Genomic DNA, 13,934 nt, shown 5'->3' on the forward strand with positions numbered 1-13,934 from the left:
GATACAGGCGAAGATGAAAAGTGGACAGCGACCATCTTCCTGAGCAGAATGCGCCCCGTAGAGCCTCGTCGGCTTGTTCCAGAAGTCAGCAAGTTCCCAAGAGTGGGGAGTTTGCGGCGCTGAGCTCTTGAATGTGAACATCAGGCGTTTTTCACTATCCCAGAGCTGGTGAACTCGTCTGGCGAATCCGACATGTCTGTACTCCGTATTCGCTGTAAGATCTCTTTAGGGCCGTTCCCAATTCAGCCTTGATCTCGGATATTGCATCGACAATAGTAAGGTCCTGAAAGCATTGGACAAGACATTCGCTTGCCGAATCAACTGGAGCAAATAACTCCCGTGGCAATCGGCTTGAATGTGGAGAAGCGGTGAACGCCATTTTGGGCTTGGAATGCAGAAGGCCGGCAAGTTGGAATTTGTTGGCTGGATACCCGAGTTGGAGTCTAGCATACGCTCCATGGTGAGGGAATATGAACCAGAGCTGCAGAGAGTCCTCTATCCCCTATGCAATGTGACTGAGCCAATGCTTTGACTCGACTCAGAGAGTCTCGAATAGCTTACGAGCTTACTAAGCTTGATGACCTAACATAGAGTAGTTCTAGCGCCTGTTTCCTGACCTAGTCTACTTCTGGGAAGACCCTCATCGCCGGTGCGCGATATGTTCCAAGTGGCAGGAAATGCTGCATGGGGCTCCGATATGGTCCAGTCTTTGCCAGTCATGGCAACTCGGATGTTTGGATTGTTGATCGGCGAAAGCAGCTCCGTCAGAGCATTTGGGGCTGGGGAAAATGTGTTTGCCAAGGACTCTCACTGATAGCTTGCCTGTCGTTTGATTGAGCACTCGGGTCTTTGTCCGTCTTAAGCTGCCTGATCATGCCAGCGGTTTGTTGACATCGGCTGAGGTGTGAAGCGCCTTGTATGTTCGCCTAATGGACCAATCCATCACTGTGCTTTCTGATAGTCCGCATCGAGTCATCTAAGCTCCTCATGCGTCGACCCAAAATGCTTGCTGGAATTCCTTCACCCGGTTTTCGCAGCCTCGTCTGTAGCTGTCGTTGATCGAGCATCCATTGCTAAGGTAGGATTTTAAGCTCGTGCACTGCCCCGAGATCTCTAGAAAAACTTCCATGACCATGAGGCCGATGGACCGCTGCGAGAGATCTTTCAGCTGCGAAACTGTTGGAAATGGATATGAAGGAGGATTGATTGATGAGGTAGCTATGGGAGTGCTGAGTGGGCTACTTATACCCGTATTTGCCACCACGCTAATTTGCCACCTGATTGCCACCATGCGGGGTAGCTACAACACAGGTGCTGCAGCAAATCTCAACACACCCCCATGATGCAGCACCATTGGCCACACCCCCATGATGCAGCATGGTACCGCAAACGAATGATTGTGACACGAGCACAGACCTGGACTTGATGACTGGTGTCGAAAGAATTGAATGCCGACTTGCTCAATGAAGAGGTCGAATTTGAATGCCTTGTAGTAGGCTGACTGTATTGTAATTGACTTGATTGTTCCACTGTCTTTCGTGGACATTTTGACTGATGCTCTTTGTTTTCGAGCTGAACTGGCCATTGCCGTAGTGATATGATCCGAAGTTTTCTTCGGTCAGGAGGTTGAGTTTGTGACCACCATCCTTTGATGTGGACATTTTGAATGTGATAGACCCTTTGGCCTATGAATGTGATAGACCCTTTGGCCTACGAATGTGATAGACCCTTTGGCCTACGAATGTGATAGACCCTTTGGCCTACGAATGTGATAGACCCTTTGGCCTATGAATGAAATAGACCCTTTGGCCTTTGAATGAGCTAGACCCTTTGGCCTATGAATCCCCTGGTGTCTTAGGGTTGGAATGACTTGAATCAATGATTGACTGCTGCGTAGTAGCAGCGCGAGGGCTCATAACCTGTTGGAAGTGTATGAGAAGGAGGATTGATTGATTAGGTAGCTATGGGAGTGCTGAGTGGGCTACTTATACCCGTATTTGCCACCACGCTAATTTGCCACCTGATTGCCACCATGCGGGGTAGCTACAACACAGGTGCTGCAGCAAATCTCAACAGAAACAAGAGGCGCTCTGATTGGTGTACGAAAACGTTATACAGTAGTCTGCGTTTCAAAACGGCGCTACTGCAGCCGCGTCACATACCCGCATGAACTCTTTCGAACAGGCATGGCGTACTCACTACCTCCTACAGCTAAGTATAGCTTTACCTGTCAAGAGACACAAGCGCTCAGGGTATCTTCTTTATGGCTGCATACCAGATAACTACTGACTCCGGCGGCGAAATGATGTATTCATACCTCAATCTCCCTGTACCAATACCGAGGTGGTCCCTCTGCGAGTACCGCAGGGCTACAACAACTTTCCAGCCAGCTATTTCAATGTTACCACTCACTACTACCTTGGTCTAAGCGCGTCGATCGTATATCTGCGTACAGCCGTACTGGTGCAGTGCTGTTACATTTTGATATTATGGTCTCGGGCGGAACACAGCCCCGTGCTTAGGAGCTGCGGCAAAGTGCATAAGATTATAGCGCATGGGCTGGGATGGAAATTATGCACGTTACCCACCATCAGACTCAAGACCTGTCTGATTCCAGCATAGCAATGGTCATAAGGTCCAATTTTAGTTCGAGTCTTCTCTGCCCAGTCGTTTCATTGGTTCAGAAGACGTGGGGGTCTTGATTCCCTCCGTGTGTAGTAGATCTGAAACACGTTCTGCGTTCGACATAGTCTCTCCAGTCTTAGCTTTTTCGTGTGTGTGCATTCATGACACACTGCGTTGCAGCTGTTTCGGGGTATTGCACCGCCTTTGCCGGCTTCGAATGCATCGTTGACTTCTCGTCCAATGCAACCCAGCGTACTATATATCCAACCCTCGCTGCTGCTATGGGCTGTCCACTGTCGAAGAATGAACAGACCAGGCTGAACATATATAAACACATCAATCATCGCACCCTCTCGTGTCTCTTCATTTCCGAAGATTGGCGCTTGAGCTTTCCTCCCCGCAACAATTTCGAGCTTCGCCTTGATTCGCTCAATATGGCTCTTTCGCTGTTTCTGCTATACTTCTTGCTCTGTGCTACTGAAGTCTTGAGCTTGGGCAATGTTATCGTACGTGACTTAGAGCCTGATGACACAATGCTGTCCGAGCGACGATTGAGAGCAGCTAAACGAAGCCATGAGCTTGGCGCTCGTGATGTCGAAGGTTTTCTCCAATATGACCACAACTTGCACTACTTGGACGGTAAGTATCGTTCTTCTCGTCGCTGTTTCTCACTGACATCTGCCATGAAAGCTGAAACTCATGGGTCGACCTCTCAATTCGCGGCCAAACTGGGCATGCAATTTAAAATTCCAGCTCTCATGCTCGAGGACGTTGAGCATCATATCGAAAGTATCGGCTGCTACTCCTCTGAAATACACTTGTATATCAAATCGGCGGAGGTCTTAAAGCGCACCCACAATGAATTCACGGGCGTCGACCACTTTCTTCTTGTTACTTCGCACGAAGGCTGTAATGAGGATGGAGAGCGAAACCCGCACATGTAAGTAATTACAGCAGTACAACGGAAATGGCTAAGGAGGATCATAGGGTATCTGAAGCTGCACTGGATCTTGATAATCACGTCATCGTTCTCTCCGTCACTAGGGTACCCTGGAAGAGCACTTTCAAATCGATGACGCTCGACTTCGGTAAAAGTGACGACGAATTTGTGCTCCGTCGACATGGCAGATTAGAACCTCGACAGGCAGCTGCAACATCATCTGTGGCGGCGACATCGTCGGTGGCGTATCCCGCAGCACCCTCGTCCACGCCCAACAATTGGAATGCAAGTGGGAGCTTCAACAAACAGTGGCTTGATACATCTATTTTGCCTCCGGATCCATCTTTGGGGAAGCTCTCTGTCAGCGGCCCTGAAATGTAAGTCTCGTTCCCGGGAAATCTGACACATACATCTTTCTGATAGTCTGTCAGACCGCCCGTTGGCTTTAATGTAAAGTGCAAAAACTGCACCATCCAAGGGAATATCGATCTCGTCGCTGGATCTCTGACCGTGGGAGGAATCAATCATGCGAGCCCTAATACAACTCAGGGCATCGTGAACCTTACCGAGAGTGTCATAGACTATGTCGAACACGGCTATGTACAGTTCACATCGAACAATTTCGGTGCTTACATTGAGCTCGAAAGCACCGTCAGCACTTCCGCGACACTCTACAACTACACGGCGCCTTTACCAACAATTCCATTGACGCCCTTCCAGGTCAGAGCTTCTCGTCTCCACAGAATTACGCCGGTAGCTAACAGCACTCCTAGATCCCGGGTATCGCGTCCGTGGGACCTGAGCTTGTGCCTTTGGTTTTCGTGGGGTTCAAACTTGAAGCTAGCATCGATTTCTTCTACGGCTTCGAAGTACAAGTACGTCTAACCTCACCGGGTCCACCGCCCACAAATTGACCATACGCACAGATACCGAATGATTCGAGCGTCCTGCTCGATCTCAGAAACACATCGAACTCCAGCCAAACAGGCTTGTAAGCGTCCCCACCCCATCCCACCATTCCCACCCCCCCCAAACGCCTCTAACCCCCCAACCCAGCTCCAACACCAAGGTAACCGCCCTCCCCTTCCAAGCCGCCCTCCCCAACCTCGCCCTAACAGCCGTCGGCGGCTTCCAACCCCAACTCCTCCTCGGCATCTCCTTCTTCAGCGGCAAAGGCACCGCCGGCGCCGGCCTCTTCCTCGACGCCCCCCTCCTCACCAGCACCCTCTCGACCGTCAGCCACGTGACCTCGACGTGCGAAAACGTCACCGGCAACGCCGTCGCCAACGGCATCATCAACGACATCTTCGACACCCTGACCCACGTCGACGCGAGCGTGGACGTCGGACTGGGTCTCACGGCGCAGGCGGAAGTCGACGTGGGGGACTACTCGTTCAGGGACAACAAGCCGTTCAGTTTGCTCGAGACGTCGTATGCGTTGCCGACGGCGTGTATGAGTTTTGACGCGGGGGCGAAGAGCTACGGTCCCGCCAGCGCTACGACGTCTGCTACCGGGAGCGCGAGTGCGACCACGGGCCATAACGGGGGCAAAAGCGGAGCAGTTGCTGGCGCCATTAATCCGTTTGGAGCACAGGGCGCTGGGTGGAGAGGCTTGATGGCCGTTTCTGGACTTATGGTTGTCGGGTCTGTTTGTTTCATCATTTTATAATTATATCAATCGGATGTTGATGCTCGATCCGGCTACCTGTCAATGTCTGGCAGTTGGGGATGATTGAGCGCGGAATTCCGGAGCCGCGAAGCTTTACGCAAAGACAATTCACAAATCCTCCAAAGCTGATGCGCCTCAACGTAAGTCGGAGTACAGGTGCCAAGTGCTGCGAAGCGTGCGCCAGTCCGTCGAGTTCGAGGCGCGATCGACACAATGGCAGAAGAAGACTTCTTCCGTGGATCTTGTCAAAAAACTCACAACTTTGTGACCGGAGAGGCCGAATTTTCGGCGGGGGGGGCCTTCCCTCCACAAATCTTGGATCCGGAGTACGGTCCGAAGATACTGGAGTTAAGAGGGGAGGCGTGTGTGAGGAGGGAAAGGGCTTATGTAGCTGTTGAACCTCTCTGTTTGTACTTATCGAAAGCGAAACCGTGAAGCGTGCGCATGAATCCATAAATACTTGTGACGGAGGTAATGCTGCAAGATGGAATTCGTGAAAATATGTAGCCCCTACCCTATCCATTGGGAGTTAACAAGAATGGCCGCTATGCATCATTAATCCAAAGCGTCCTCAACCCTACTCAAAAGCACCTGTACCCAAACCCCCTAGTCTCATCTTCCTCCCCTTCGCCTCCCTTTCCCTCTCTTCTTTTCTCCTCCTCTCTACCCCCTCTATGACTTTGCTCTTCTCCATCTCCCTGGCGAAATAGTTGATACTACTTTTCTTGGTCCCACCTCTCCTGACAAAATCGCCCTTCTCCCCTCCACCCGCCGCTCTCTCGGTGGTTGCAGTGGCCATCGTCGTAATTCCGTGGTTGTCAACGGCAAGGTTTGTAGTAGTAGCACGGCGGAGCAGACTAGGCACTTTGAATCCGCCGATTGAGGGATTGGTGGTGGAGGGATCGTGGAAAGCTAGGCGAGAGGTGGATGATGCGGTGGCTGACTCCGCGCGTTTGAGGGAGAGGCGGTCGATAATGGGGTTGGGGTTGGGGTTGGGGCGGCGGCGGGGATTGCGGTGGGTTCGTTCGTATGGATTGGATTCGTCTTCGGAAGCGGAGGACGAAGGGTCAGGGACAATATTGATCGAGCCGGGCTCTTCGATGAGGAAGGAGACAGATTGCCGGATTTCAGCGAGCGTAGCTGGTTTCTTGGGGGCTTGGGTACGGCGGGCAGCGGGTGGTGGACGCATGTTGCCCTTGTCAGGGACAGACTCTTGGAGAGGGCGCTTGCGTTTGCCCAGAGTGGGTTCTGGTAAAGCAGGCGGATCTTGGGACTCAGTGTCTTCTTGAGTGTCGGGTTCTACTCTGAAGGAATCTTCTGCTGGACGATCCAAGAAGTCGAAATCATCGTCGGCTTCGCGGTCTTCGATAGCTCGGAGGAAAGCCAGCTTCTTCGGGTCTTCGGCGATCTTGCCGACGTTCTCATTCTCAAGTAAAGCCTTTCTCATCTTGGCAAACTCTTTCCGCTTCCTTCGTTGCCGAGCTTCGGCGTCGTCGTCCGAGTCAGAGAGGTCAAATTCGGCACCACGCTTGCGGCGAAGCCCGCCACTATTGATGTCTTTATACAGCTTCGCAATAATCTTCTCGTCACTTGCTCTTTCATTATTCCTAGGTAAATGTAAGTAGACACGTCGACAAAGTGGACGAAAGTTGACTTACGCATGGTGAGCTGCCAACTGTCTCTCGTTGACATTGACTTCTCCTTGATCTATCATATCTCGAACAAATTCGTCTTCTTCTCCCCCACTCTCATCGTCACTGGCTCCACCAATACCAGCATATTCGTCTTCGGATTCCTGAGCTTGCTCTTCGACCATGCCCTTAGCCTCGCTTTTTTTTTTATCAAAGCTATCAGCCTCAGACTTGTACTTTCTCCTCGCTTTCTTCATCAAATCGAATGCATTTGTAGTCGCGTCATATTCACCAACGTTATGATCAGTTGCCGGCGGAGTTTCATCCACTTCTGAGGCATCTTCGTCAACCACTAACCGTCGTTGCAAGCGCCCTCTCCTTTTCTTGGCCGGCGAATTGTTTCCAACAGCACTAGATAAGAGGACGGTATCCGCAGTGGACGGAGCATCAGACACAAAGCGCTCGGGAGCTGGTGAAGACAACATGAATCCAACATCTTGTGTGGGATCCGGTATCTCCGATATCTGACTGGCCACGACTTGGCCTTGAGTGTCGCCCGATGCATCATCGTACCCTATCTGCGACTGCGTGAAGTGGAGATTGATCTCTTTCGACGAATCTGTGTTCTGTTCTGCGTTCGTCTTAAGTAGCAGGCTGTTTTGACTGTCCTCCACCACCTGCAGGGAGTTGGTCTCATCGAACATTGGAAAATTCGGCTCTGGTGGAGGACCTAGGAATGCCAGGGAGTCCTGCTCGTCATCGTTATCGAGACCTTGCGTCTGCGTATTAGCCATAGTTGCTGCAAAAGCTTGGGTCATTCCCATTGGTGAAGCGAATGAGACTGGTCCTGCGAGGGCGGGGAACTGGGGAAGTTCAGGCGCAGAACTTGCTTGTGGGGCTGATGCTGATGGCTCCATTTTCTCGTCACCATCGTCGTCATCATCATCGATTACCATTTTAGTCCTGCGCCGATGCATGTGGGGCTCGTGCGCTTCCTCAACATCCTCGTTGCCATCTTCTACAGAAGCTTCGTCTTCCTCTTCGTCCTGAGAATCTTCTGAAGCCTCATTGTCAATCAAGCCGGCAGCTTCATTACCATCGCCCAAGTCTACACTCCCGTCTTCGTTGTCTTCAAGCTGCTCGCCATCAGAACTTAGATCTTCTTCGCCGGATTCTTTTTCGGGCTCTTCTTCATCGGACCCAGATAGCTCAACGTCAGATTTGTCTACGTCAGCTTGATAGTCGTCATCTTCGTCGCTGCTATCGGCTAGCGCATCCACGTCGCCATTCGCAATTTTCTCCTTCTTCGCCGCCTTCTTTTCTTTCTGCATGATTTCGTCTGCTTCTCTCCGAGCCTTGTCCACTAGGTCTTCCACCTCTGCCTGGTCTTTTTCTCTCTCCTCTGCAGTTTGGACAATAATGCCCCGGCGTTTGAGGTCTTCTATCTTTGCTCTCCGCTCTTCCATGGCTTGTCGTCTGGCACGCTGTTGCAACGACATCTGCATGTCTGCTTGAGTCATAGATCCTTTCTTCGCACGGGACAGCTTTTCTGGTGAGTTAAGATGGGCAAGCGCGCGAAGAGTCTGCATTGAACGGCCTTCTTGCACCTTACCCAGGGGTAGGCGATCAAAGACCTCGAATTTCGAAGTCCTATATTTTCGAACCGGCAAGACCTCCAAATCGCTACCCGAATCTAAGTCGACATCGGCACAATCTGATATCGGCTTCTGTAGGCGGATTTTGATAGGACGTTGCTTAAAGATTGTTTTCTGACCTCTGACAATCTCAGGAGCGTTGTCTGCCTCGCTGTACTCGATAGCTTTCCCCTTTCCTTTATCCAATTTCTGTATCGGCTGGCTCATGACTTCGAGCATAGTTGGAAGCTCCTCATCTTCTTGCTCCGATGGCTGTATCGTAACCGCTGTGTCTGCTGACTGCTTGTCAACTACCGAATCTGCGGGCGCCAAGAGCGGATCATCAGGTGCAACAGGACTTGTGGGCGGTGAGTCCTTTTTGTGCGCCTCCTCTAGATCTGAACCAGGAGCCGAGCTTGCAGCGGTTGAAGAGCTTGGATTGTGAGGCGCCTCCACAATTGGTGGCACAGACGTGCGAAAATTGAATCTATCAAGGAGGCTTTGTTTGCTGATCTTTTTCTTCGTCTTAGCCTGATGGGCTAGCTGCATATTCCGACTCATTCGCTGTGTCTCCCGATTCATCTCTTCAAGCGCCTTCTTGCTAGCCTTGCGCGTTGGCCGTGAGTGTTGGGTGAGCCTCCGGTCCGCTGCCTTATCATCGTCCGAGAAGGCTGAGCCTGGAGAAGCATCTTGTGAGAGCGTTTTCTCGAATGACCGCTGCCTTGCTGCTTTCTCTGCTTTACTTTTATCATCTGCCGCCTCCTTCGCTTCACGTTTAGCCCTCCTCTTGGCCACCAGTTCCAGGACACGACTGTCCGATTGAGGATTAGCGGGTAGATCAGAGTCTGACCCAGTACTGCTGACTGGATGCCGAGATTCCTGTTGGGTTTCCACTGGTTCGGGCGTTAAGAACAGGCCTGGTGAAGGCTTTCGGTTTCTCGTAGGACTACTTGCCCTAGAATTGGCGCGATCGGAGCCAATGCTTGAAGTTCTTTGACGCTTAGATGGCCTCGCTTCAGGTCTTGCCAGCCTGCTCTCGGTCGTACCTGTTGAGTCGTGGGTCTTCGTGACGTGTCCTCGCAGAAGTCTCTTCTTGATCCTAGCATAAGCGTCTCCATCACGATCTCCTTCACTGGTCGAGCTGGATCCGCGTCTGTCGAAGGTCTGTCCGTTGAGGCGGGCTGCCAACCTGCCCTTAGGAATAACTGGCGACTCATCAATTTCATCTCCCTCTTCCATGTCCTCGTCCTCTCGCTGACCAACATCGGCATCCTCCTTCCCACTTTTGTGTCCGTCAAGCCTCTGAATGTTGCCAGTGACAGCTGACAAGGCACTTCTTCCTGATTTTCTGGGTTCCGGGATGGGCTCAGAGTCGGAATCATCATCAATCGCCGCTAGCATGGCCTTGACCTTGCTCCTTGGAGTGAGCTCTTGGGGTGAGCCGCCATGCTGGGCAGTCGATGGCGTTGAGAGCGTAGAGCGCGCGATCGACCGGGCAGGCGTAGTAGGTAGGGCCATTGGGACTTCAGGCTACCCTTTGGATGAGGAACGCAACTGCGGTAGGATGTAAAGTGAAAGTGTGTCCTGAGTAGACAATGTAAGATGTGGTGATCGACTACAGATCTCGCGCCGGAATACGCGATTTATTCAGCCCTACGCTAGCGCGTTTTCCGGACTATCAGCCTTGAACTGCTTGGCATCTCCAACAATTTTTAATATTCTGCTCCGTTGAAGAATACGGATTCACAAAACATGCTTGGCTCCTTGTTTCTCTCGTACTCTATGTTGAGACTTGAAGGCCTCTGGATGTCGTTTCATGTTTCGCATGATGTTAGCCAACAATGTGCCTCGCTATAGAATTCTGGTCTCCATGTTCCCATTAAACGAGAATGCTCTGTGAATGTCTACTCTGATGAAGCCCAAGCCATCGACAAACTGTCGATTCAGATTGCAAGAGTCCCAAACATCGTATTCTTGCCTTGTCTCTCTGGTCAATCAATACAAGGTGGGTCTGGGACCCGAACGGAGCTTGAAAGAGCTTGAAAGGATTCCATGCTACGAGGTTGCACTCGTGGCGCATGTGCAATGCTACTCGTACGAAGAGTCTATGTGCTTCTGGTGTTTTCCGCCTTAACCACAAACTGTGCCATGTCTGGCCCTGACAACGATGAAGTGGGAGACCGGTGTCCCTCATACCCCCGGCAGCGTGCAAGGAACAGTGGTGACAGTGGGGCCGGCAGAACTGTCAGATCCTCATAGCACCAGCATCAACGAGAAGGCCCTCTTGCTCTCTAATACTTCCGCATCGTCCAGGAACAGTCTCATTGTGAACTACAAGTAATTTGGATTGATGCCCAGAATCCGCGAACGAGACGATGATGTCGGCATCCACATCGTTATTTTCCTGACGGCCTGCCCGGCTCTTGCAGACACGTCTCTCCAGGCGCAAACTCCGACGGATGCGACAGACGAACCGTACCCCCCCCTCATATGCGAATTAGCGCCTCCCTGCGCCAGGCTATCTTCCTTAGAAAACTTTCTAGCACCCTCACCCCTAAAGTACTGAGTGTCGAGAATGGTTGCCGTGGTAAACCTTTATCTCTTTAGCCTCATATATACACTAGCTCTCGGAGCACCGCCTCTCACGCCACCCTCACTGAGACTCATCAACCTCTCGCATACTAATGCAACATTCCAAAGCCCCTTCCCATCATCGCCCTCCTCAAAGTAAGTGGATTCAAGGTCTTATCGCCAATTACGTACTCATACCTCCAGCCACCTCCCACCATCCCCCTACTACTACACCACCCCCTCCACCCCCATAAGGCTCAAGTTTTACGCCTACGGCTCCTCTCTTCCCTCGCAAAATGTTCACGTGGTCCTCAACACCGCCCTTCGAGACGTCAACGCCCAGCTCCACCCTGAAAACCTAGTCACACAACGCATGTTGAATTACTCATCAGGAAAGGTGTATATTGTGATACACCAGAACGGACACATGACATGGGAGGTGCTTGAAATGACGATTTGGGGTTTAATGCATTTTTTGAAGACTTATGAATGCGTGGATTTCGAGTTTGATATTGGGGTGTTTGGGATGGAAAAGGCGTTTGGGACGGGGGTTTTGGGGGCTTTTGGATAAGGCGATTTTATGGTCTTGTTCATTAGCCTTCATCACCTGCGAATTGTACCCGTCGATTAAGTCGCGAAACAGTCGCAAGAAACACGCAATGTCATCACCGTTCTCCCAACCACATGACTCGCCAAGAAGGCTTTTGTATACATCCTCAGTGCCACAAGACATTAGCATGATCGCAGCAAACGTGCCATACAGCTAATATAGCAGGCGTCCGAGAGTCAGGAGTGGTGAAATTGGGTTTGACGCCTGGCGGCGGAGCTAGTTCCGGAATCGGAGAGAGTGGTACGCCTAGCAAGAGTTCTGGGACGTCACCGATACAAGGTTTTCTGCAGCCTTCGATTTATGAATTGCAAATTAAATAAGAATGCTTGGCAAAGCTGATTCAGCTCCGCCTCCGACTTTTTTTAGGGCCCTTTCAAAAAAAATTTAGGGAAAATAATTCCCCCCCTTTTTAAAGGAAAAAAAAAAGGGGGGAATTTTTTTATTTATATAAAAAATTTTTTTTTTAAAAATTTTTTTTTTTTCAAAAAAAAAAAAAAAAAAAAATCTTAAAAAAATCAAAAACCCCCCAAAAAAAAAAAAAACCCGAGCGGCCCTCTAAAAAAATGCTCCACCGCAAATCTATCACAGCCACTAATATCGATTGCATGCTTCAGAAATCCTTCAAAATCGTTCTGAAAGACGTGTCGAAAGGTCTCAAAATGACGCCGCATCCACGCCTTAAGGACGCTGAATGTCAATTCGATAGGATTGTAGTCAAGCGAATACGGAGGGGAGGTGCTTGACGAGACAGCCTTTGGCCTGTGTAGCCTTAATAATGCGAGGATCGACGTGAACACTGACGTTGTCCAGAACAATGATACTGCGCTCCTCGAGATACTCGCAAAGGGGTAGCAATCGATCGATCAGCTAGTCAAGGATGTCTTCCTTGCTGTAATAGCCTTAATTCCGGTACAGGGCAAGTAGCCAGTAGTGGTGGCGATGTGGCTATTACACGCCTAAGTCAGAGGCAAAACATCAGGAAAAGCGTGTATACCCACTAGCTTCGATATCACGAATGTCCAACTGAGGTAGCAGACGACAGTGGCTATTGCAAGAGTGGCAAGTACGTTCTCTACGATTTTCTATGAATGACGCTAACAAAAAGTCGGAGGCGGAGCTGAATCAGCTTTGCCAAGCATTCTTATTTAATTTGCAATTCATAAATGCTCGCAAAGAACAAGGATGACCAGGTATCGTGTGGGTAGAAGAGGATGTAGATTCTATGGAAGCAGGATCCCAAGGATCTTAGGGATCCAGCTAAGCGAGCTATACTATATATGACTAGAAAGAACAACCCCGCAGGAAGCACCTTCCGACTACTACGGAACAAACAAGACAGAGCCCCAGCGACTATAAAGCTATACACAAATATAGACAAAAGCTGCTTCTGTAGAAAACAAAGCTGTAGCATAGCATAGCACCTGAAGAAAAAAAACAAAACAAAACACTGTTCCTGAAGCCTTCCGCAAGCGTATGTATCTCTAAGGAAGCATAAACTTCTCGGGAAAGCATGAATCTCCGGGAAAGCTTCTAGCGGGGACGTCTGGTAGTTTGCTATTGTGGTAATAAGGGGGTAGTGGGATCCAGGAGGTAGCCTATATGAGTAACGAAGTTCTTAAGATGATCTTCGTGAAATGCGTATCTAATCTTTCGGCTATTGAGTTATATAAGTGTGAAGAATCTTTCATAGAATCTATTATATCTACTTATTCGGAATAAACCTCTTTAGCGAGCTTTTAGTTTTCTTATATTCTTCTAATATAATATAATTAGATCGCTAATATAATACGTAATTCGCTTAATTCCCTTATTATATCGAGAAGCCATATCTTTCTTCTACTAATTCGAACGCTACCTAACTATATCATAAAGATTTATTCGATAAATAAGATATTATTATACGATCTAAGTATAATTAATAAGATCCTTCAACTTAGCTACTTAAATAGGAACATTATATTTAAAAAGTATATATAAGATAGATATACTAATAGAAGCTTCTAATAGCGATTCGAAAAGAATACTAATAGAAGAGATTTCTAGATATTCGATAACTCGTATATTAATCGAACCTTCAGTCTTTAATAGCCGCTAATTTCATTTTAATTCGATATAAAGAGAATCCTTGCGAAGTATCGCTTTCAGAAATTTATTATAAACCTTAACTATCTTCGTACTCTTAGAAGTATTAGAAGAACTATATATAACGATAATACCTTTAAATCTTAAGAATTCTTTTAATTTATTATTAAAG

General features: G+C 49.4%; 5 protein-coding genes across 5 annotated transcripts; 3 read left to right on the forward strand and 2 right to left on the reverse strand.

The window, feature by feature from the left end:
- Positions 1-1,460: 1,460 nt before the first annotated feature.
- HO173_007619 (uncharacterized protein) lies at positions 1,461-1,661 on the reverse strand (the record flags this gene model as incomplete). Its single annotated transcript, XM_037309521.1, has 1 exon — positions 1,461-1,661. The coding sequence occupies one exon, from the start codon at positions 1,659-1,661 to the stop codon at positions 1,461-1,463; it is 201 nt and encodes a 66-aa protein (XP_037163600.1).
- A 1,125-nt stretch (positions 1,662-2,786) lies between these two features.
- On the forward strand, positions 2,787-5,502 carry HO173_007620 (uncharacterized protein; the record flags this gene model as incomplete). The annotated part of the gene is made up of 8 exons (XM_037309522.1): positions 2,787-3,264; positions 3,316-3,565; positions 3,613-3,942; positions 3,997-4,285; positions 4,339-4,440; positions 4,492-4,556; positions 4,622-5,209; positions 5,391-5,502. The coding sequence occupies 8 exons, from the start codon at positions 2,787-2,789 to the stop codon at positions 5,500-5,502; spliced, it is 2,214 nt and encodes a 737-aa protein (XP_037163601.1).
- Positions 5,503-5,811: 309 nt separating this feature from the next.
- On the reverse strand, positions 5,812-10,017 carry HO173_007621 (uncharacterized protein; the record flags this gene model as incomplete). The annotated part of the gene is made up of 2 exons (XM_037309523.1): positions 5,812-6,841; positions 6,893-10,017. The coding sequence occupies 2 exons, from the start codon at positions 10,015-10,017 to the stop codon at positions 5,812-5,814; spliced, it is 4,155 nt and encodes a 1,384-aa protein (XP_037163602.1).
- A 649-nt stretch (positions 10,018-10,666) lies between these two features.
- HO173_007622 (uncharacterized protein) lies at positions 10,667-10,840 on the forward strand (the record flags this gene model as incomplete). Its single annotated transcript, XM_037309524.1, has 1 exon — positions 10,667-10,840. One exon carries the CDS (start codon positions 10,667-10,669, stop codon positions 10,838-10,840), a length of 174 nt encoding a protein of 57 aa, XP_037163603.1.
- A 234-nt stretch (positions 10,841-11,074) lies between these two features.
- Positions 11,075-11,641, forward strand: HO173_007623 (uncharacterized protein; the record flags this gene model as incomplete). Its single annotated transcript, XM_037309525.1, has 2 exons — positions 11,075-11,226; positions 11,275-11,641. The coding sequence occupies 2 exons, from the start codon at positions 11,075-11,077 to the stop codon at positions 11,639-11,641; spliced, it is 519 nt and encodes a 172-aa protein (XP_037163604.1).
- Positions 11,642-13,934: the final 2,293 nt, after the last annotated feature.

The sequence above is a fragment of the Letharia columbiana genome (genome assembly GCF_014066305.1).
Source record: "Letharia columbiana isolate WasteWater2 chromosome Unknown Sc0000025_s0, whole genome shotgun sequence".
Lineage (NCBI taxonomy): Eukaryota > Fungi > Ascomycota > Lecanoromycetes > Lecanorales > Parmeliaceae > Letharia > Letharia columbiana.